This window comes from Oncorhynchus masou, chromosome 27 (genome assembly GCF_036934945.1).
Source record: "Oncorhynchus masou masou isolate Uvic2021 chromosome 27, UVic_Omas_1.1, whole genome shotgun sequence".
NCBI lineage: Eukaryota > Metazoa > Chordata > Actinopteri > Salmoniformes > Salmonidae > Oncorhynchus > Oncorhynchus masou.
The window spans coordinates 17131625-17156627 of record NC_088238.1 but is presented as its reverse complement, the minus strand read 5'-3'; the positions used below and the strand labels follow the sequence as shown (position 1 = coordinate 17156627).

The 25003-nt window shown below is 44.8% G+C and overlaps 1 protein-coding gene across 1 annotated transcript in view; it reads left to right on the top strand.

Moving 5' to 3' along the window:
* tmtc2a (transmembrane O-mannosyltransferase targeting cadherins 2a) overlaps positions 1–25003 on the top strand; it is a 97237-nt gene that overhangs the window by 58774 nt on the left and 13460 nt on the right. Inside the window, exons 3-9 of the mRNA XM_064939365.1 lie at positions 6438–7332; positions 7645–7759; positions 8801–8886; positions 10080–10264; positions 10898–10976; positions 14098–14219; positions 21881–21962. Of these exons, the coding sequence (XP_064795437.1) occupies positions 6438–7332; positions 7645–7759; positions 8801–8886; positions 10080–10264; positions 10898–10976; positions 14098–14219; positions 21881–21962 (1564 nt within the window). The remainder of the gene's footprint in view (positions 1–6437; positions 7333–7644; positions 7760–8800; positions 8887–10079; positions 10265–10897; positions 10977–14097; positions 14220–21880; positions 21963–25003) is intronic.

Below are 25003 nucleotides of genomic sequence, written 5' to 3'. Positions count from 1 at the left end.
TTGGAGTAAAGGTGGTCTAGAGTTTTTTTTCCTCCTCTGGTTGCACATGTGACATGCTGGTAAAAATGTGATTAAACCAATTTAAGTTTCCCTGCATTAAAGTCCCCGGCCACTAGGAGCGCCACTTCTGGGTGAGCATTTTCTAGTTTGCTTATAGAGTTGGCCTTATAGAGTTGGTTGAGTGCTGTCTTAGTGCCAGCATCGGTCTGTGGTGGTAAATAGACGGCTATGAATAATATAGATGAGAACTCTCTTGGTAGATAGTGTGGTCTACAGCTTATCATATGGTACTCTACCTCAGGCGAGTAATACCTCGAGACTTCTTTAATATTAGACATTGCGCACCAGCTGTTATTGACAAAAAGACACACACTCCCACCACTCGTCTTACCAGACGTATATTCTCTGTTCTGCTGGTGCATTTAAAATCCCTCCAGCTCTATATTATTTGTCGCTCAGCCATGTCTCAGTGAAACATAAGATATTACAGTTCTTAATGTCCCGTTGGTAGGATAATCTTAATCATAGGTCATCAATTTTATTTTCCAATGATTGCATGTTAGCAAGTAGAATTGATGGCAGTAGGAGTTTACTTGCTTGCCAACAGATTCTCAAAAGGCAGCCCGATCTGTGTCCTTTTTTCCTCCGTATTTTCTTCACGCAAATGGCGGGGATCTGGGCCTGTTCCCAGGAGTGTAATCCCAGTTCTGATGTCCAGAAGTTATTTTTGGGAATAAGAAACGGAAGCAGCAACATTATGTACAAAATAAGTTTAAAAAAAATAAGTTACAAACAACGCAATTTTTTTTTAAATAGCACAATTAGTTGCAGGCATGTAAAACGTCAGCCATCCTCTTCAGCGCCATCTTAACAGTCTCTGAGTAGTGGGGAAACGAGAGACAACTTCATCCTACACCCAGATATAGTGGCAGCGCTGCGATGTCAAGCATTGTAAGGATCAGGCTAGGGATAGGAGTGCGACAGTGGCCTGGCTATCACACCCAATGTTGCTGTTTTAACTCAAACTAAAAGAGTATGGTCCATGAAGGCCCAACCAAGGCCCATATACCAGGAGGATTTATGAGGAGGATGAGGAGTGTAAACGGGACATGACTTTATAGAGGAAGTCCATAGGCTCTTTCCCCCTGCTGCTTTCTGTCAGTCCACAGGCAGCTTTATGGGAGTCAACTAATGTCAACCTAATCCCGCTGTGTCTTCAAACACGTCTTGAACAGCGCCAACAGACACTAATAACAGTATGATGGGTATTAGAGGACCACACGCAGCAGAGGACAATGTTTGAACATGGCTACTGATGAATGACAAACACAATGAGGAGATAAGAATGGGCTGGTCACCATGTCATTTTTAAAGAGAGATAGGGAGAGAGGGAGAGAGAGACAGGGAGAGGGGGGACAGAGGGAGAGGGAGAGAGAGAGACAGGGAGAGAGAGGGACAGAGGGAGAGGGAGAGAGAGAGAGAGAGAGACACGGAGAGAGAGAGAGAGACACGGAGAGAGAGAGGGACAGAGGGAGAGGGAGACAGAGAGAGACAGGGAGAGAGGGAGGGAGAGCGAGAAAGGGAGAGGGAGGGACAGTGCCCATGCGGATGGAAAGCAGAGAGGTCTTATGTAGTGAAGAGAGCAGTAATAATCCACAGTGTGTGAGATCTGTGGAGAGCGCAGGGTTTAGTTGAAAGCCTTTTCCCGAGTGGGACTGCAGCTTTGACATGCTGCAGGGGATTATTCCGGCTCTTTTAACCAGCCACAGATCTTATGAGCTCCAATGAGAGAGCTGCTCTGACGCTGGAAATAAAGTAACTCTAACTCAAACAGATAAATCATCAATGATCCTAGCATTGCCCTGGGTGACTTCAACTGTACCTCTAGAATCCAATCACATCAAATCAATACACATAAAATTAAGTCAAATGTTATTTGTAAAGTTATTTTTGCAGTCATTTTTCACAGAATAGCCAGATGAGTTGTGAAATAGAATGATACACAGAGAAAGGTTGAAGTTTGTAATAGAAAAAAGTGCAGAAAAGTAAGCAGGTGAGTTTATCTTCATAGTGCTTTAGAGGAATTTGGTGGAGTTTCAGACTCTCACTCAGAATTTAAGGAAAATTGAGAGAACATTTTGTCTCAATTTACCCTGATTGAGGAATTGCCATCAACGTCGACAGACCGCGGCTTTGGCCTTTTGAGTCCGAGATTGATCTTCAAGTTAATTAAGGCAAGATTGGGGAATTGGGAGAGGAAACCTACTGGAAGGTGAAATGGAGCCAGATTGAATTTTTCATACAGCATTTTCCCCAGACAAGAAGAGCAAGACGATCCCATCAATAACCTCATCTCCTCTGTGTAAAAATACATAGCCTCTTCCTTTGTGTGTCTGCTTTCTGGTTCAGAAATCAATATACAATTCTTCCTCTGATTTTCTTACTCCCTTCAGCCCAACAATCTTCAAATCTCCCCGGTCATATTTGATGTGTTTCCACAGAAAGAGACGACTGAACACACAGATGTTCTGTAATTGGTTAATCTCAGTCACATGGACCTCATCTCAAAGGAAATCTTCTCCTCCTCAGAGAGATGGAATTGTCTCACACTCTCAGTTCTGAAGTGAAGGCCCAGCAAATGAAGCATGTCTATTGTCCAGGACAAGTCAATCCTAATAAACCCCTTAGTCCTAATTTAAGGGTAATTGGAAATGCAGGTTTCAAAAACTCGTACGCACTAGTATGGTCATAACCTTCGCTGAGCAGGACTATTTGAAAATAGTTTCTCTCTGAGCTCTCTGTTGAGAGTTAACTGGGGCTATGTTTATGTGCTTATGAATATATCTGATTTGATATACTGAGTGTACGTTACTTCCAGCTGAACTGTAGGCTACTGACACTTTTAAAGAGGATTTTCTCTGTTTACAGTTAGGAACACATTGACATTGTTTGAGAAATAATCCATCAGGTTTAAACTGTACAACATCATTCTTTGGCAATGAGACTAACCATTTTCATACTGCCGTGCCAACCGGAGCCATACTGTTCTGGCTCTGATCCTTTCTGTTCACATTGACCTTTGCAGCGTGACAACCGTAACTATGGTAGATGCGTGACCAAGCCAGTGCAGTAGAGCTCAGCTCGGCATGGCTCGGCTCGGCATGACTCGGTGCGGTTTAGGAGTGTGAAAAGAGGATGAGAACTAGAGACCTAGGCTGTGCAGCTGCCTGGCTGCCTATGTCATGCTGGGGATAACACTCTTACTCTACTCATCTCTGTGGTGCTCTGAGATGATTTTATATTTACTTTGTAACCTAATTTAAAGTAGGGAGTAAATTAGGTCTGTAATTGCGAAACAGCCTGAAATGTTCAAAGGCCTGGTGAGATTGTGATGAAAACACTTACACACACAGACACACACACACAGCTCTCATGCCACCCCCACAGGTTCAGCCAGAGTTCACTGGAGGCTGGTGTGTGGATGGAAGCCACACTCTCTGTCTGTACTGTACAGTAGGGAGAAGAGAAAACTCCCTGGTCTCTGTCTGGACAGTAGGAAGCCTATATTATATTTTTAAAAGCATCCATACAGATTCACCCAAATGAATTACATTTCTTCTTCAGACCATCAGACCAATGGATTATGATAAACTGTATTATGAGATCACATTACATCATAAGGGCCATACATGCTTATGACAAGTCTTATAATGCATTCAGACTGCATCATAATGCGTTATACCTGCAGGCTTGAAGTACAGTGTTTCCCCAACTTTCTCCTGAGAGAGAGCAATATGTTCTGTTCAACTGGTGTATGTGTCAATACATTCCTTTCACAGCTGCAGCCTCTCTCTTCCGGACTGCGGTGACCCCTAAGTCTAGACAGATGTCCATATAATTGTATTCATTATGATATAAAAGACTAAACTGATCAGCACTCCTACTCTGAATATGGGCCCAGGACTGTGACCCTGTAAAACAAAGTGAAATAATATTTGCGCTATTCTCTACTTATCATACTGTTCTCTACTTATCATACAGTTCTCTACTTATCATACGGTTCTCTACTTATTATACGGTTCTCTACTTATCATACGGTTCTCTACTTATCCTACAGTTCTCTACTTATCATACGGTTCTCTACTTATCATACAGTTCTCTACTTATCATACGGTTCTCTACTTATCATACGGTTCTCTACTTATCATACAGTTATCTACTTATCATACAGTTCTCTACTTATCCTATACAGTTCTCTACTTATCCTACAGTTCTCTACTTATCCTACAGTTCTCTACTCATCATACAGTTATCTACTTATCATACAGTTATCTACTTATCATACAGTTATCTACTTATCATACAGTTCTCTACTTATCCTACAGTTCTCTACTTATCCTACAGTTCTCTACTTATCATACAGTTCTCTACTTATCCTACAGTTCTCTACTTATCATACAGTTCTCTACTTATCCTACAGTTCTCTACTTATCCTACAGTTCTCTACTTATCCTACAGTTCTCTACTTATCATACAGTTCTCTACTTATCCTACAGTTGTCCCCTGGCTGCTTTCTGGTTCAGCCTTTTTTGATTTGAGTAGTGCTCTAATCTATTCATCAAAAAATAAAATTCCCAGATTTTTATGAGCCTAACATGCCAAAAAAGGTCTTAATTCCTATGCCAGATATGTATTCATAAAGCCATTAGGAACTGTAAAAATAGCAAACAATCTCTCTTAAAGTCCATTTTCCTCTGAGAAGTTCATGAGGGGATGAGTTAGTAACATTTGGCAGTAGTAATGAAGTTTTGAAGTTACTAGTCCTGGTCTAACTCCATAAGGTCCCTGATGGAGCTGAAAGCTGAACGTGGTGACAGGCCAGTGGAAGGTGTTTAATAAGGAACCTGACGCTAATCATGCTACAGCATTAATCCTCTTATAGCTGTGAACAGAATCTACATACCGACACAGTGAGCTCTGAGCTGATTAAACATCACTCTCCACTCTACTGAAATGGGCCAACAATCTGAATCAGGCCCTCCCCGCTCTACTTCTCCCAGCATGCACTAGGGCAGCATCTGACATGGCACCCTATTCCCTACACTATGTATGGATTAGGGTGCCATTTCGGAACCCACCCAAGGCCTGAGTTGTGCAGTCAAATTGCACTCAAGGGACTTAGCTAGTCTAAACACATAGCCTATTTGGGCATACAAGACACCATGCTACAATACATGGACGGATCTGTTCTAGATCAAATTTAGAGGCATTACTTTTCAGGAAGATGGATGAACGGAATAAGAATGAGAGAAACACAGTGCACCGTGATGTCATCGTATGCAGTCGGTAGTAGGGTCCAGTGTTGTGGTCTATTGGTCACGTATAGTAGGTGTTCTGTTTATTTGACATGTCTTTATAGGGGCAAAGGAAACTGTTAAAAACTCCACTGGCACCAGTGCTCCAAAATGTTAGAGGTCAATTGATCTAAAGGAGTGCGTAGGGAATGGTGAGGTAGTGGTTTTCTTAGCTTGTTCATTTTTATTTAACCTTGATTTAACCAGGAAAAGCCTGGTTAAATTAAAAGGAATTAATTGAAATGTATATTGTAATGTGCATAGGCCTAACTGTAATTAATGTAGGTATGAGTTTAACATACATTTACATTGCATTTCACAGCTACTTTATTGGGCAGTAATAGCATATGTTCACCTGGAATTGACCTAGCCTACCAGTATTTCTCATCCCACCCGTCAAATGAGAAGAATCCTTGTCCTTTAGGGCATTATTCTATTAAATCAAACGGAAACATATGAATAGAGGTGACACCGACATGGAGGGTCATTTGATAAAGATTCCCACAATGATGTTTTCTGATGAATGTGAAGTGTTAGTATCCCCCATTTAGTCTCTCAGTGCTTCATTTCTCAAAAAATGCTTTCTGTGTTTGTGTAGCAACAGAGCCATATTATTTCTGGCCGTCGTAGAGACTCTTTTCAGAGGACTTGCCAATAATACCCAGAGTGCTTGGCTTTGTCAATCGCACATGAAAACGGCTTGTGTCCTGGGCAGCTTTTGCAAAAACATTCCTTCCATTTCTAAACAGTTCTATTCTAGAAATTCCTCGCGATGTGAAATCATAGAGGTCATCGACCTTTCACATGGTCGAGATTTAAATCAAAATTCTAAATATTGCACTGATGTATATGAATACACACCAAATAAACCAACACCAAATTCTTCTGTGTGAAAGAAAATATCTACTACTTTGTCTAATAGACTTTACTTAGCATTATCCCAATAAACTATTTCTAGTTACCAATGCATTCCCAGAATGAGAGCAGGAACGTTTTCAGAATGCTAAAGTTTTCTAAAAGTTCCCTGAACATTTCACACAAGTCCCAGGGATGTTCCCATAACATTATTTCTCTCTCCTACAGAAGAGGAACACCACTGTACTGCTGAGTCTGAGTGTGTTGATCTCCTGGGGCGTGCTTCTCCTGGCTGCTCGTCTCTACTGGATGGGTAACAAGCCCCCCAACTTCTCCAACTCAGACAACCCGGCGGCCGACTCGCCGCACCTTCTCACGCGAACTCTGACCTTCCTCCACCTGCCCGCCGCCAACGCCTGGCTCCTCCTATGCCCTGTACAGCTCAGCTTCGATTGGTCCATGGACGCTCTACCGCTAATCAAGACCTTTACTGATTGGAGGAACCTTCACACCGTGGCCTTCTATGCTGGATTTACTCTCCTGGCCTGGTATGGCCTCCGTAGCAGTAGCAGCCCCGACTCCAAGGCCAAGGAGACCAATGGGAAAGCTCACTTGGCGAACGGGAAGGCCCTCACCAATGGGCACAGCTACCATCCTCCAGACGGCAACCACAACATAAATTCAGAGCAGGGCTCTCCAAAGACCAATGGGAAAACCACCCTCAATGGGAATGGGTTCACCAAAACCTACCAATGTTCCCCTCGGACTACCCACCCCTCCCTCCCCTCCCTTGCCACCCTCCCCACCACGGAGAACGTGGTGGTCTTCTCCCTGGGCCTACTCTCGCTGCCCTTCCTCCCGGCCACAAACCTCTTCTTCTATGTGGGCTTCGTGGTGGCCGAGCGGCTGCTGTACATACCCAGCATGGGCTTCTGTCTGCTGGTGGCGGTGGGGATCCGGGCCCTGTACGTCAGGCTGAGAACCAGGGGCCCCAGGGTCGTGCTGCTGGGTCTGTGCGCGGGCCTGGTGCTGCTGTACGGCATCAAGACGGTGCTGAGGAACAGGGACTGGAGCAACGAGGAGATGCTCTACAAGTCAGGGATCAGTGTTAACCCCGCTAAAGGTAGTGTGGAGGAGACTGTTGACTAACCAACACATTCTGGAATATGGGCCTTTGGTTTGGTACTTTAGTCCCACTGTGATAAAGTTAGGCCTGAGAATTACATCACTCTCATGTAGATTAGAAATTTTTTCAGTTCTATATTATTCTAGGTCCAGGACTAGGCTTAATATATGGCTGACAAACAGGACCATAAAGAATAAAGTATATATGTCATAAATGATTTGTAATCTTTCCTCATAAATGCAAAACTCAAGATCTTTCCATTACACAATACCTGTATGCACTTGACAGACACCTGTCTCTCTTTGTTAGCATGGGGAAACTTGGGAAACGTCCTGAAGAACCAGGGCAAGATGGCAGAGGCGGAGAGGGCGTACCGGAATGCCCTCTATTACCGGGGAAACATGGCTGACATGTTGTATAATCTGTGAGTGTGAGATGTGTCATCTCTGCATCTCTCCACTACCTCAACAAGGATGAAGGGCCATGAAAGCTACCATCCATCAATACTGCTTAGACAGGCAGGGAGAATAACAGGGGATAGAGGGAGAGGGGGAGAGGCTAGGGGCAGAGAGAGAGAGAGAGAGAGAGAGAGAGAGAGAGAGAGAGGCTAGGGGCAGAGAGAGAGAGAGAGAGAGAGAGAGAGAGAGAGAGGCTAGGGGCAGAGAGAGATAGAGAGAGAGAGAGAGAGAGAGAGAGAGAGAGAGAGAGAGAGAGAGAGAGAGAGGCTAGGGGCAGAGAGAGAGAGAGAGAGAGAGAGAGAGAGGCTAGGGGCAGAGAGAGAGAGAGAGAGAGAGAGAGAGAGAGGCTAGGGGCAGAGAGAGAGAGAGAGAGAGAGAGAGAGAGAGAGAGAGAGGCTCGGGGCAGAGAGAGAGAGAGAGAGGCTAGGGGCAGAGAGAGAGGGGCAGAGAGAGAGAGAGAGAGAGAGAGAGAGAGAGAGAGAGAGAGAGAGAGAGAGAGAGAGAGAGAGAGAGAGAGAGAGAGAGAGAGAGGAAATTGGTTGTTTTATCCCCAGATGGGATCCTGTTCCCCTTGACAGTGATTTCATTAATCATGATTTGCGGGGCTCTGGGAAAACATGAAGGCAGTTCTAATACCCACATTAACCCTCTGAGTGTCAAAGGTGCCAAGCCTCATAACCGGCCCACATTTCCTGCTCACCTGACAGTGTTTTTCTTCCCCTCTCTACTCCCTGTGCCCCTGTCAAGAAACAGGAAGAGTCACCTTTGTCAACAAACACATTTCTGGGTTTACATGACACACCTTTAATGAAGGTGTCGTTCTGAGATTACGGATGGTTAACAAATAAACCGAATAAACCGAGTGTCACTAAACACCGTCTAATGTTAGGCTGCAATTAGATTTAAAACCCAAACAGTCAGAGTTGCCAGATGGTTTCCCTGATTGCCCTGTAGACCTCTCTTTCCTCTGCTTCATTCAACCATAATTCTGGTCTTCTTTCCACCAGGGGTTTGCTGCTTCAAGAGAACCACAGGCCCTCAGAGGCACTGCATTACTATAAGCTGGCCATTGGGAGCAGGCCAACTCTGGCGTGTAAGTATTGCTAAGAGACCATTTCCTAAAATGGCGTATTGAGGGGCTGAAGTGATTGTGATCGGGGCCCGGCTGGTGGAGATGAAAGGAGCTGATCCGGGACCTGCCTAATGGGTTGTCTCTGGCTTTGTTTAATTCAATTACATGAATGGAATGTTACATTCAGGTTTTCATCACGTACCAGTGTTAATGCTGAATTAGTTGTCATGCATGCGTCTGTCTGGCCCATTTCAGAGGTCTATCGGACCGTTTCAGCCGGCAGTCTAATGGAAGTCAATCTCACTCTTGACTGCTCACGTATGTAATGTGTAGACATATTTCACTGTATCAGACACTAGCAGAGGACGGAGAAAGCAGGGGATTTGGGTTGCATGAGTTACTTGTTAATTCCTCAGTTTTTCCCATCGACCTCTCTTTCAACCTCTCTGGACTCTACCCACACACTCACACATACTACACTGACACTCAAATACACACACACACACACAAACAAACTGTCACGGATCCCTCCGGAACTGTCATTACGCACACCTGGTCCCTATTCCCATTGATTAGTAACTGTATATGTGTGCCCTTTGTTCACCATTGTCTTGTCGATTATTGTTCCAAAGTCCGTTGGTCGTGTGAATACCGGTGCTGTGTTGTTTTGGCTTTCGTGCCGCGTGTATTGCACAGATGATTACGGGTCTCGTCCCACGTGGTATCATTGTGCGATTGTGTATTTATTCGAGGTACTCCTCGCTCTTTTGTTTGGGTTTCTACCCTGTGTTTTGTATATGTGTTTGTTTGATCTTCGTTCCCGTGCCATTACATGGCACGCTATCATTTGGGAAATAAAAACCCATATTACGCATTCCTGCACCTGTCTCCCGACCCATTATACCAACGTGACAGTAAGTAAGCATTTCACTGTAAAGTCTACACCTGTTGTATTCAACGCATGTGACAAATAAAATGTGATTCGTTTTCTTGTACCTAAACCTTTTCCCTGCTTCTATCTATCCCCTCTGTTTCTCCATTTCTACCCCCTCTCTTCCTGCTCTAATCCTCCACCTCTGCCCCCTCTCTTCCCCCATTTCTAATCCTCTAACTTCTCTCTCCCTCATTCCTCTTCCTCTATCCTCCCTTTCCCCCCCTCCACCCCGTCTTCTCCCTCTGTTCCTCCTCCTCTGCGCCCTCTCATCACCCCACAGCGGCCTACTTGAACACGGGCATCATCCTGATGAGCCAGGGCAGTATGGAGGAGGCCAAGAGGACCTTTGTAACCTGCGCTGAGATCCCAGATGAGAACCTGAAGGACCCCCATGCCCACAAGAGCTCCGTCACCAGCTGCCTGTACAACTTGGGCAAGCTGCTCCATGAGCAGGGCCTGCAGGAGGTATGATACTACAGTACTCTACACTACAGTGGAGACAGGGCAGTGGCTGAGATGTAGAAATGCAATGGATAGAATCTATAACAGTACACTTCAATACAGTACATTAGAACCAGAGCAATGGCAGAGATGTAGAAATAAAATGAATAGCATGTATAGAGGTGCACTACACTACAGTACAGTGGAGCCATGGCAGAAACATAGAAATATAATGTATGGAGGTGCACTACAGTACAGTACAGTGGAGCCATGGGAGAAACATAGAAATCCAATGTATAGAATGTATAGAGGTGCACTACACCACAGTACAGTGGAGCCATGGGAGAAACATATAAATACAATGGATAAGATGTATACAGCAAATGTAGTTTGATAGCATACTGTGATAGTATACTTAAGCTCTTGAGTTTCCGAAAACTAGCTGTCTGAAAACTTGCTTAAGCTTCCGGCCTTGGCTTTATATGAGCTCAGCCACTGCTCAAATGAACTACGTCTTCATCTATGACAAAATGACAGAGCCAACTAAAGACTCATCTTCCTGAAGCCCTTTCCATTAGACAGAGAGGAAGAGGCTTTGTGGATGGTGACACACTGATGAACCACACTGTGACTAACTGCCCTCCCCCTCCATGACAGGATGCTCTGTCTGTCTATAAAGAAGCGGTGCAGAAAATGCCCAAGCAGTTTGCACCTCAGAGTCTCTACAACATGATGGGTGAGTAATATCAGGAAAACATTTATTTTTTTCACTAATATTTTTGGGGGATTCTTCCCCCCCATCTCTGCTCACCAAGTTCACTAAACATGGCACTTTACAAAACAAACACAGTTCTTTCATTCCCATACATCAGCGTTACTCGACTCTTACCCTACGAGGTCCAGAGCCTGCTGATTTTCTGTCTTTCCTGAGAATGAATTGCACACACCTGGTGTCCCATGTTTAAATCCGTCCCTGATTAGAAGGGAAGAATGAAAAAATGCAGTGGAACTGGCTCTGAGGTCCCGGGTTTAGTTTGAGGGTCATATATCATCATGTACTGTATTGTTATCATCCTAGAATCCGGTGAAAGGGAACGAAGGAGGGAAGGTGAGCATTTTCAACCATGGGCTGAAAATGAAAGTTTCCAGTGAAAGTGTTTCCCAGGATCAAAGCGAGGACCAACCCATATCCGGGAGACTGTTTGTGTTTCCTACCCCAGCTCACCATATCACTCTACCCTAGATCACTCTCCACTCTACCATCACTCTACCCTAGATCACTCTCCACTCTATCATCACTCTACCCTAGATCACTCTCCACTCTACCATCACTCTACCCTAGATCACTCTCCACTCTACCATCACTCTACCCTAGATCACTCTCCACTCTACCATCACTCTACCCTAGATCACTCTCCATCTCTACCCTAGATCACTCACTCTCTACCCTAGATCACTCTCCACTCTACCATCACTCTACCCTAGATCACTCTCCACTCTACCATCACTCTACCCTAGATCACTCCACTCCACTCTATCACTCTCCACTCTACTCTACCCTAGATCACTCTCCACTCTACCATCACTCTACCCTAGATCACTCTCCACTCTACCCTAGATCACTCTCCACTCTACTACTCTACCCTAGATCACTCTCCACTCTATCATCACTCTACCCTAGATCACTCTCCACTCTACCATCACTCTACCCTAGATCACTCTCCACTCTATCATCACTCTACCCTAGATCACTCTCCACTCTACCATCACTCTACCCTAGATCACTCTCCACTCTATCATCACTCTACCATAGATCACTCAGATCCCTGTCTAGCACAGTGTTCTGCAGGGCTGACAGTCAGGAATTGAAATGGAGTGGACAGGTATCTCTGGTATTCTGTTCATGGGGAAGCAAACTCATTTGTCCGCTGAGGTAGATTTAGTTTGACAGTCTATCTGGAGCCATGTCAGGCATTTGACTTAGCCAATTACTGAAGGTGAAAAGCTGGGTAGCTGGGTAGTAGCAACAGCTTCGCTGCGTGACTGGGTAGACTTGGCGACTTTAATCATCCAAATGTCCTTCTTAATTCCCACCTATCACATATGATAATTCTCCTCATCTTTGATTCATGTAATTGAGGAATATGTGTTTACAATGACTCGTTCTGGTGGTAGTAGAACAACCTGCTGATGGTCTTCAGTCCCCCCCCCCCCCCCCCAAAGAAGAGATTTCCCCATATTATCTCCATGAAACGAAGCTATTTGATGTGCTTTAAGCAGATAACATCGGTTTCATTCCATTCCAACACCACAGCTCTAAAATAGGCAGGCAATCCTCATGTAGATGTGTATCAGGATTCAAAGGGAATTCTAACTAAGCTGGCTATAATAAGTCATGTCCCATGTTGTGTTATTCCATCACTAATTACATTATTAGAAGCCCTTCCTGATTGCATGGTTGAGATTGCTGTGCCGTGTCGGCAACAGCGTGGTGGGGGCCTGAGAAGAGGGAGAGTGTTTGTTCAGGTGAGAGGGGGGTTGTCATCAGGGCCCCAGGGATCAGCCCCCCTACGCTGGGATCAGATCTGGGATTCTCACGGCTTTGAGAACAGAGACATTCTCAGAGAGAATCTGGTCACGTTCCAACTGAAATTGGTGTCAGGGGTTTAATTAATTTAACGGAGGAATATTTATTTTCTATTGGTGGAATGACGAGTGTTTTTAGGAATGGAGGGCTGGAAATGGGTCGGTCTCCATCTGCCTTGTTATCAGCCATGCACCTGTTGGAGATCTATTATAGAACTGTATTCATCAGACACTGGGAAGCACTGGAGCATGTCATCATTCATATCAGAGGTCACAGGCAGGGAGAGAGCAGCGGTGAGGTGGCTTCCATGCAACCAGCAGTTTTTACATTGTGCTGTGTAAATACTCTCTTGGTTGCATGGAAGGTAGTGGTGACTCTTCTCTCACCCGACTCACTGTCCCTCCGCTCTCCCTCCCTCCTCTGAGAAAAGGGGACAGTCTTCCAGCTGATGGGGAAACTTTAGTCTCGCTGCGTTATTTTTTGCCCCATGCACCAATTCATGTTGTTACTCCTATGACCAGAGAAAGTGAAATATACCTCGATATTTAAAAAAAACACAAGCAGCTAATAACAACGCAAGGTCATAGAAACAAATTGCTATACTCATTAATTGCAGCTGCAGTGCTGGTTTTAGCGTGAGTGGAAGTAGGGAGAACATATTTTATGGCTTATGAAAGTGTTGAACAAAGTGTTGGTAGTGCTGAGTAACAACAAACATGAACTTACTCATAAAAACAGCCGCTCTTTGCTCTCTCTCTAGTCATGGTATTGAAATCTCACAGTATCAACTCTGAGGTATTTGATTGGGCAACGGTAGGCCTATAGGTGCACTTGATTTGCTCACTAGGCTTGCCAGGTAGACAGAGTTCTACATTCACACACATGAAATGGTTCAAAATGGGAACACTTTACCTTCCCGGGGCTAGGACTGCTGAATCAAGTGCACCAACAGCGCAAAAACAAAAAATAGGAATGCAAGGCTTTATCATTGGGTTTTGTCCAGAAATGTTTGGTGATTGTCTAGGAATGCCTTGGATCGCAATGGACCGGTCGGTGACCAATGCACTAGATAGATAGAAAGAAAAGTCCCAGAACCCATCATACCACATCTTTGATACGAGTCTTCCTCTTATTATAAAGTGTCAGAGAAGCCATTGAGGTCATGGATCTCTCTACGACTCCTTTCCTCTGACCTCTGAATGTTCAACCCCCCCCCATACAGTAGGAGAAGCCGTATCGCCCATGACCTGTGACCTTTGACTCCTAACAGGAGAGGCCTACATGAGGCTGAATCAGCTGGAGGAGGCGGGCCACTGGTACAGGGAGTCGCTCAGGGCAAAACCCGACCACATCCCCGCACACCTGACCTACGGGAAACTCCTGTCCGTCATTGTAAGTCCCTCCTCTACCAACCTCTTTAAGGCCAGACAATTCCTCACATTTTTTACAACAGAGCATGACAAAAGATAACATAGAAACTAGAGATGCACTGATGTGAATATTCTGGGATATCTGATATTTCTTTGCAATATCAACCAACACAGACATTTCTGTTTCATTTGATGTCTGTTTTTACCATTCTAGTACAGATACAAACAAAATGTCTATGTTCATAAGGTTAATAAGAAAATGTGTAAAATAGCTTAAATATGGGAAAGGAGTAATCATTTGTATTTTCATAACAAAGTGGAATGTTCAGGACAACTCAAGGAAGAGCATCAGGTAATACTGCGTATGATCGGATGTGTAGAAAAGAAGATTTGCATTCCTTTCAGATATGCATTGAAATATATGTGACCGGTTACAGGGTCTGAGGCGTTTGATGCTAGTTCCTACTTACATCAGAATACTTTCAAAGTAGAATTCAGAAATGTTACATTGCCATGGAAACCATATGAATACAATCCAAATGAGAGGAACCAAATGCTTTGTGTGACCCCCATAGCATTGGAAATGTTCGGTTCAACAACACCTTGACCCTCTTCTATCTCTGCCTCTATGAGAATGATCCTTGTATAATATAATGTTGAGATAATGGAGAGAAAAGCATTAAGATTCCCATGGGGCAGTGCGTACCTCGAGGACATACTTTTCAGAAAACGTTATTTTATTGAAGAATCGAACTTCGACCCCGGGGCGAGATGGACATGTCAGACCTGTAGGTGTAGATAATAATATAATAATAATAATCTGTGTCGTTGTCCACCTGTTTAGTGAAAAAACAGCCCACTGCCAAGTGTCATAATAAAATGTATGTTCAATTTTGTTAGAGGAGTAGAATCCAACCCAGGTGTAATAGAGTTTGTTCTTCCAATCAGTGAAGGTCTTCTTGATGAACAGGCGAGCGCAGGCGTGGCCATCTTTAGTGTAGAGCTGCAGACTGACATCAGAGTCAAATGGAGGTATGTTAACAGGAATCCTCCGGTCAGAGTCATCATGATGACAGAGTGCAAGTTGATCAGGAGCCTGACCTGCAGGCCGGGGTTTAGGTATACATTGGCGTCGAAGCTTCCGTAGCTGCACATGCCAAGGGGGGTAACAGAGGTCATTTTATTGTCCGCGTAGAGGGCTACCAATCATCCCCACACCCAGCAGACTCCATGGGACGTTTGCACATCTAATTCTGGCGTGCCCGTTGTTCCAGTTTTCAGTTGATCTCACCTCCAGCTTGATGTCAAGGCACTCCATGTGGTTAGCAACCTGAGTATGTTGAGTATTTGAAAATGTACCCCACACAGCTGGTTAGTGAATTCCCTTATGGAGTATGTCTCTGAGAAGGATCTGGAGTGAGTATTGTAGCCGGCAGCATACAGAAACACAGACACACTGTCCCCCCAGTTGTTAGATCGGCTCTGGGTTCCTCTCAGGACGATGACACTTAAGAGGAAGGTGTTATCGGGGTCGTACTGCTTGCTGCGGGGGTCGTCTTGTGGGTAGTGCTGTGTTATGTAGACTGCCTCCACCACATTCCCCTGCATTTTGAGGATGATTCTGACCCTATTGTTCTCTATGGACCAGGGCATGAGGTAATAGCTTTGAGTGACGTAAGGAGGTAGGTGCCAAGCCCTCGTGGAGACTGTCTGTGTGTTGAGATTCCCTACCGTGTAGGAAGCCTGTTCCTTCAGGGAATGAAGCACCTGTTTAGCATTATCGTAGCACTGGAAGCCCCAGTCTCCCCTTGATGGCACAAAGAGTGGTGTGATTAGGCTGTTGCTGTTGTTTTTTCCAATGAGGACATTGTTAGCAAAATGGTGGAGTAGCATCAGGCCATGGCGTGGGAAGCTGTGGCCAAATTCAAAGTTCCTGAAGTTACTCATAGAGTTGAGAGTTGGCAGATCTGCAGAGACCAACGCCAAGGGAAGCAACAGGTGGAAAGAGCAAATAGGCTTTTTCTCTCCATGGTGAACGTGTTAGAAGGAGAATGAATGTCGAATGTCTGTCTCAATCTACAGAGATGAGTGGGAAGTCCTGTAGGTCCAGTTTATATTGGGAGTGTGCTATCCCTTTCAAGGGGCAATCTGCGGCTCAAACAATAACACATCAGTCAACCCACCACTGTTTTGGTAAAGGGAGTGGCTGTAACCTATTTAAAATCCATAGACAGAGCTGTTGATGCAAGGACTGGCCATCCATGATATCAAAATGATAGTTTTAACCATGTGTTGAGGCTATACAGTGTTAACAATTACACTGTTTACAAACATTGAAGTAAAACAAGAGTATATATTGGGTTCTGATGGGGTATGACAGTTGAACTAAACATGAGGCATTTATACAGTAAGTTATATTCTTTAATTTAAAATCCCAAAATAGATTTAGAAATCACAGATTGCCTCTTTAAGAAAGGCCTCTTCAGTGTTAACCACTAATTACAGTAGCCACAACACAAAGGATACAAGACCAATGCTGTCTGATGGAAGTGACTATCCAGCTCTTACCTGTTCCTTGTGAACTACCTCAGAATAGCCCTTAACTTCTTCTCTCAGTTCTAAACAAAATGCGGCTCGATAATACCACACAGGCACACGCTCTCACCGAGCCAAAACTAGTCGAACAGGTAGGCAGTGTGAGTTCTCAGAATGATGCCACGCATTAGAATGGTTTGCATGGTGACTGCATTGGGAGATTCTTTGTATACAGGCCGTGGCTGCGAATTTGACTTTTCGGGAACGTTAGTCGCCAACTAATGATCCCGAAGCTTCTGCGGATGACATTCTGCACGTTTGTATATTTCTACTTTATGCGTAGAGAACAGGCTACTCAGGTGAATGCCTCACGGACTTATTGAAGCTTGCTTCTGGCAAAAAAACACAAACAAGAATCAGACACTGTTTTCCTCCGAACAGGGCCCTGGATGAGACAGTGAGAGGGAATGAACGAGAAAGGACAGGAAAAACATAACAAGACATGACAGTCCCCCCATGAAAGTCCTGGCGCATGGCATCTCAGCAGTTTCCTCCGACATATTGGTGCGGCTGGCTTCCGGGTTGGATGATGCTGTGTTAAGAAGCAGTGCGGCTTGGTTGGGTTGTGTATCGGAGGACGCATGACTTTCAACCTTCGTCTCTCCCGAGCCCGTACGGGAGTTGTAGCGATGAGACAAGATAGCTACTACAACAATTGGATACCACGAAATTGGGGAGAAAAAGGGTTAAAAATTACAACAACAAAAAATACATTTTTTACATATATATATATATATAATATATAATATAGCCTATATGCACTGAGTATACCAAACATTAGGAACATTTTCCTAATATTTATCTGCACTCCCTATTGCCCTCAGAACAGCCTCAATTCATTGGGACATGGACTCATTCCACAGGGATGCATTCCACAAAGAAGGCTTAAAAATCATTATTTAACCTGTCTCCTCCTCTTCATCTACACTGATTTGAAGTGGATTTAACAAATGACATTGATATGGGATCATAGCTTTCACATAATGTAGGTATTGTTAACCACTAGACTGCAACACTTTTTAACACTTTTAAGACTATTCAGGAAGTTAGTTAACAGAGAGAGAAAGGTTCTGCAGCTATACTGGAAATGGCCTCTAACATCAATGTAACTACAATCTGCCTCTATTCTAATCCATTCACTTCACTCTTTGTCCTCCAGTGTCCTTCCTGACTGTCCACACAATCTCAAATAGGCTTTGGCTCTGTCATGTTGGTAATAATCACAGGGGTTACGTATAATTAGACCTAGGCCCGAGGGCTGATGAATAGTGAGTTTGGGCCCGCCAGTTCATCCCATTGATTTCCCTGTCTGGGCCAGAGGAGTTGTGATCATTGTAGAAAGCCTGGAAGTTGATAGATCGAGACTGAGCTGCGTGTTGAGCAGACAGCGGTCCAGATCTAAAGCCATTTTGGACTTGTTTTTTATTTTTTATTTTACCCCTTTTTATCCCCAATTTCGTGGTATCCAATTGTTGTAGTAGCTACTATCTTGTCTCATCGCTACAACTCCCATACGGGCTCGGGAGAGACGAAGGTTGAAAGTCATGCGTCCTCCGATACACAACCCAACCAGCCGTACTGCTTCGTAACACAGCGCCATCCAACCCGGAAGCCAGCCGCACCAATGTGTCGGAGGAAACACCGTGCACCTGGCAACCTTGGTTAGCGCGCACTGCGCCCGGCCCGCCACAGGAGTCGCTGGTGCGCGATGAGACAAGGACATCCCTACTGACCAAGCCCTCCCTAACCCGGACGACACTAGGCCAATTGTGCGTCGCCCCACGGACCTCCCGGTCGCGGCCGGTTACGACAGAGCCTGGGCGCGAACCCACTGCGCCACCCGGGAGGCCACTTGTTGAACCTTGATGGGTAAATTAATGCTTTTGTCTTTGGTGGCCTAAAGGAAAAAGACACCTAGGATAGTGGTATGCAAACGCAAGATGGGTTTTTTATGTTCGGCTAATTGCAGTTTTTTGAGATATTTGAGATAAAATAGCAGAGAGACCAACTTCTGCCACTATAAACTTTGTTGATATGACAACCAAGGAGACAATGGATTGAGGAATAATTATTGTCTTATGGTACAAGCTTGGAAAAACAGACCTGTCAAACTATCAGGCTCTCCGCTGGGTGTGTGATTGTCTCAAGGTCACAGCCATAGGGAATGTCTTTATGGGGAGTCGTGTGTGTGTGTGTATGTGTGTGTGTGTGTGTGTGTGTGTCACATTATTAAATGTGTGTGGTGTTATGAAGCTCACCAGCTAGGCCTGCTGGGTCCAGTATTTCCTTCCCAGACTTCTCCCCTACAGGTTTGGCTGTTTGTTCTGAGGTGCACTCTGCCCCCCAACCCCCTTCCATCCACCTCTCTCATTCACTCCCACAGTGTTTTGGGGAGAGAAAAACGTGCGTGACAACATGTGTTCACAGCTGACTTGGGTTAGTTAGGAGGACTTTATGGAGAGGAACCCTGTTAGAACCCACTGAACCAGTCCTGCTGAGCCCTTGTGAGGAGTTTGACCTTCTGTTCTTCCCCTTCCACAGCCTGAGGTAACTGAGGTACTAGGAATCTACAGGAGGTTTTGCTCTTCAGCGTACCACATCACCCATCCCATCTCTCCTTCTATCCTCCTCACTGATATTGGAGGGGTTACAGCTGCACCCCTAGGGGTCCGGTCTGGGCTGAGGAAGGGTCTCGCTCCCAAACTCACTAATTTCCCCTTTTCCTAATCTGATTTGAGTTCCATTCCCCCAAACCCCCACCCCCAGTCTCCCTGGGTTCAGACCCGAGTCACCCCAGCACAGCTGGACATCTGCTGGGTCCCCCAGGTCCCTACATCCGGGGCCCTGAGCCACGAGTGGCCCCTCATAACAGAGCCCTTCAACAACAGGAGATTAGGACACGACCAGACCCGGAACAATGGGCTGCCGGACAGGACTTAATGCAATTACCCCGCTTCCTTATTAAATCACTCAATCAGGGAGAGATTTTGGGCCGTCTTGCCACGGCGGACCTACGTATTGATAATGCAGCTGGCTCATAAGGAGTCAACCGACTCGGGGAAAGGGTCAAAGTGTCAAACTCAATCCCGCCTCACCCTGACGTGTACTACAGTATGTGACTTCACTGTTTCATTCGTAAAGAGTCATGTACTTTAATGGGGTTAGTGAGGTTGTATAGATTTGTGGTTTGTTCTTTGTTCAGTTTGGCTTTGAACTCTTCGTTCACAGTAACCAGGTTAGAGTCTAGACTGAGTCTGCGTCAGAAATGCCACCATAATCCTGATATAGTGCACTACTTTTGACCAGGGCCTTTCTTTAGGACACAGCCAGACATGACCAGAAGAGCCCTATTCCACCCGGTAACCCCCAGTTCCTGTCTCAGATCATCTCCCTTGGACATACATCACAGGAGAGTGTTGTCGCCAGGCGGATGATTACACAGTGCAGAGTCCTGACGTGCCCTACCAAGGGCTAGGCATCGCTCTCTGTTGGAGGACCTCTCTCCCGTTGCTGGCGCTGATGTTATTTACGAGCTCTGTGGCTGGCTACACTCTGAGCCGGCACTAACGCTAACCGCTAAAGCCCTCTGTGGCTGGCTACACTCGGAGTTGGCGCTAACACTACCCGCTAGAGCCCTCTGAAGCCGGCTACTCCCTCCCAATACAGGCTCGAATACGCTAGATAAGAGTCAGAGGAATAAAAAAACAACCTTATCAAGAACTTAGGATAAGATCCAGATGCAGACAGCGAGAGTCACAGATGTGTATTGACCCAAACAGGGGGCAGGCAAAAGACAGGTCAAAGGCAGGCAGAGGTCTGTAATCCAGGGCTGAGTCAATAAGGTACAGAACAGCAGGCAGGCTTGGGGTCAGGACAGGCAGAGGTTTGTAAATGGGCCAGAGTCAGGCAGGTACAGAACGTCAGCCAGGCTCGGGGTCAGGGCAGGCAGAATGGTCAGAACCGGGGAAATTAGGAAACAGAACTAGAAAGAGCAATGAGATGGGAAAACACGCTGGTGAGACCTGACAAGACAAGATGAACTGGCAACAGACAAACAGAGCATACAGGTATAAATACACAGGGGATACTGGGAAGATATGGGTGGAGACAAGCACAAAGACAGGTGATACAGATGTGTGTGACAAACCTAGTATTCATGTACATTTAACATTGCGCACCTCTCGCAATCCTACTAATGCGACACGGCCCAGTCCATTGAAGGACCACAGTATTGTGTTCAACAGTCCACCTTCTGACACTGCGGCTGGGAAAGGAGCCAGGGAAAATATGGCATAAAGTCATCTGGACAATTAGTTGTCTTCATCTTTCATTTAGAGCGAACACGGGCATGAGAAATAGTTAATGAACCTAACCTAATATGCCCAGTCCACTTATTCTATGTAGAATGGCAAATCCATAGCCAATATGGAAGCAATCAGTGCTGAAGCGTGAACAATGGGGGTGGGGGGGTACACACAGAGGCAGCGGTATCGCTTTCAGTTTGTTGCGAGGCTATAGTGCGATACACACTCTCTGACTGAGAAAAAGTGATAGTGTGACACACACACACACTCTGCTGCTGGGGGAAAATGGGGTTTGAAGCGTTCTCTATGGAGTACAGTTTCCTGGTTTACAGTTGAGGCCCTGCTACCACGTGTCAACTCATGCATGAAAGCGTAGGAAAATAATCCGTAGCAGATGCAGAGTAAACGCAGATGATTGTTGTTGCCCTACAGGATATGCTGATTGTTTAAAACAACCTGGCACATCAGGGGCATATGGAACGGTTGTTCAAATTTACTGCTGATTTCCCCGTCCACATCTCGACTGTGAAATATTTACTAAATCTCATTTACGAGGAGAGTGGGTGGTTTCTGGTTTCTCCTGCATGTTCAATCTTCTACCATATGGCAACTCACGTCTGTTTTGGGTTTTGAGTAAATCTAATTGCAGCCGCACAATTACGCCCGTGCCAGAAACAGGAACCACTGCGAGAGCTCGAACATCAGCTAAATCGCAATTAATGACTGAGGACGACTTGTAACTGATCTACAGTAGCTAATCAAACGTTCCTGTTTTGTCTCCTAGGGGCAGAAGACTGAGGCAGAGGGTTACTATCGAAGAGCCATTCAGCTGGACCCTTCCAAAGGAAACTGCTACATGCATTATGGTATGTACCAGAACTCATATGAAGTACCGCGCACATAGCTTCATTTGAGCCAGGGCCTGCCGGAGCAGGATCCAACACCTCTCCGTTTTGGACTGATATGTTCTGGAACCTATTTGCCTATCCGGTACCTTCCATGGCATGAAACATTTACTTTTTGTAATGTACTAATTTGAGTTGCCCCTTCGTCAATTCTACTGCCCCACCCCCCCCTCCCAATTCTACTGCCTGATATTCTAATAGTTGATTCGGGTTGCGCCGGCATGAATTTACAGTATGGATTGTGCATCATTGTATCTTATGCTTGAGACCAACTCGTGGCTGTGTGAGGTGCGTGACTGTATCTCTCACAGAACTAGAATGAGATTCACTTTCTATGATCTCTCTCCCTCTCTCTGCTCTGATAGACATGAGCCTGCAACTCCCACCTCTCAAGCGTTGCACTTCATCATTGATTTCCTTATAGAATCATAGCCAGACGAAGGGTTCTGGAGGAGCTGCAGCACCCTGATACATTGAAATACATTTGCCAACGTTATAGAATTACTGCTGTCTGTTCAGAAAGAATTGAAATCATTCAGAATAGCCTACTACACCATGAAAATGACTATATTTTAGTCACAGAGGATCAATAGCGTCTTTAAAAATGTGCCTAGCTGTGGATTGTGTGTAGCCCAATAACAAGGCATAGCCTACAGTGCAGAACACGGCAAACCTGTCAGTGAACAGCATGCAGACAAGACAGGCCTTTCACTATATTTCAGATACAATCGCAGGAAAACACAGGTTTGAAAGAAAATGGCTCCTGCTGAAAAGACTCTACTTTGTCTGCTGTAGGCTAACAAAATATTTGATAACTTCCAAATATTGTTTTACAAAGTAAAGTCTGCTGAAGTGGAACGACATTTATTGAATATTTGAAACTTTTTTAACAAATCAAAAACTGAAAAATTGGGTGTGCAAAATTATTCAGTAGGCTAACAAAATATTTGATAACTTCCAAATATTGTTTTAAAAAGTAAAGCAAGAGAGATACAAGTGCCTTTTGGATACAAAAAGATTTCCCAAGTTTAAACATCCCAAGGAGCTTTTTGGCCGTCCCTCTAAACGTTCAGCTCATTTGGAGAAGACTGATCCACATTTCTGGATGGCTTCAAAGACATAGGAAGATATAAAATCTGATCCATTTCTTAAAGATATCCATAAAAAGTGTTGTTTAAAGTTTGCCACAAGCCACCTGGGAGACACACCAAACATGTGGAAGAAGGTGCTCTGGTCAGATGAAACCAAAATTGAACTTTTTGGCAACAATGCAAAACGTTATGTTTGGCGTAAAAGCAACACAGCTCATCACCATGAACACACCATCCCCACTGTCAAACATGGTGGTGGCAGCATCATGGTTTGGGCCTGCTTTTCTTCAGCAGGGACAGGGAAGATGGTTAAAATTGATGGGAAGATGGATGGAGCCAAATACAGGACCATTCTGGAAGAAAACCTGATGGAATCTGCAAAAGACCTGAGACTGGGACAGAGATTTGTCTTCCAAACAATGATCCAAAACATAAAGCAAAATCTACAATGGAATGGTTCAAAAATAAACATATCCAGGTGTTAGAATGGCCAAGTCAAAGTCCAGACCTGAATCCAATCGAGAATCTGTGGAAAGAACTGAAAACTGCTGTTCACAAATGCTCTCCATCCAACCTCACTGAGCTCGAGCTGTTTTGCAAGGCGGAATGGAAAAAATGTCAGTCTCTCGATGTGCAAAACTCATAGAGACATACCCCAAGTGACTTACAGCTGTAATCGCAGCAAAAGGTGGCGCTACAAAGTATTAACTTAAGGGGGCTGAATAATTTTGCACGCCCAATTTTTCAGTTTTTGATTTGTTAAAAAAGTTTGAAATATCCAATAAATGTCGTTCCACTTCATGATTGTGTCCCACTTGTTGTGGATTCTTCACAAAAAAATACAGTTTTATATCTTTATGTTTGAAGCCTGAAATGTGGCAAAAGGTCGCAAAGTTCAAGGGGGCCGAATACTTTCGCAAGGCATTGTATGTAGGCTTTTGGTAGGAACGAATCGGCTATCACCGGCGAGAGAGCTGTGCATCATTGGGTCAGTCGGTGACACTGGAAAGCATTTTTAGGACTAGTGTCCTCCTAATATTATAGCCTACAATATGTCTCCACACACCTAGGCCTCGGCTATTGATGGATTCAACACAAAGTCCTTTTCATTGATCTCAGATTCTCAGTTTGTCAGTGTCAAAGTAGCCTGTCATTTCCATCATTTATGCAGCATTAAAACATATTCAGCCAAAGTCTCCAGTCATGTAAAATAACATAGAATTGCATGAAATGCGTTTCTAAAAGGACACATTTCTTCCGGACCCTAGACTATTAAAATGGTACCCATTTGTGCAACTTCTGTATGCCACTATGCAAATGTGATGATATGCATTCAATGCTTTATTATAAAGGGGATTTTTTCTCTCATGCGTTCCGTTACCTCAGAGCTCCCCAGGTCACCCCCTCTGGTGCTCACATTTTGTTCCGGCACCTACCGATTTACAAATTAAGCACTACACGCGCACAAACAAACACACACACACACACACACACACATACCATTAAACTACTCCATGTAGGGACCTCCTACAGTAAAAGTGTATTGTAGCTTGAGCCCACCATAAGAACTTACCTCAGGCAGTTTGATAAAGACACCTTATCCACAGTACTCTACAGTACTCCCACAAAGCACGTATAAAGTGCTTGTTAAGTGTAAAAAACATGTCCTGTAGCCACTTTTAAAGCCGCTCTAGTTAGCGAAAGAGATATGCCTGCCTTTAGTTTGGTTTGCATTTGGTATCAGGTTGTATGAGGTCATACATACAGTAGACCTAAACTCCACATACTTCGAGGAAACCGGATCGGACTACACCACCACCGATAAGGATGCTGCTTTTCACTGATTGAGGAGAAACGCTATAAGCCGGTTAGTCTGCGTGTGCTTCTGTAAATGCTGCCATTCATATCGTC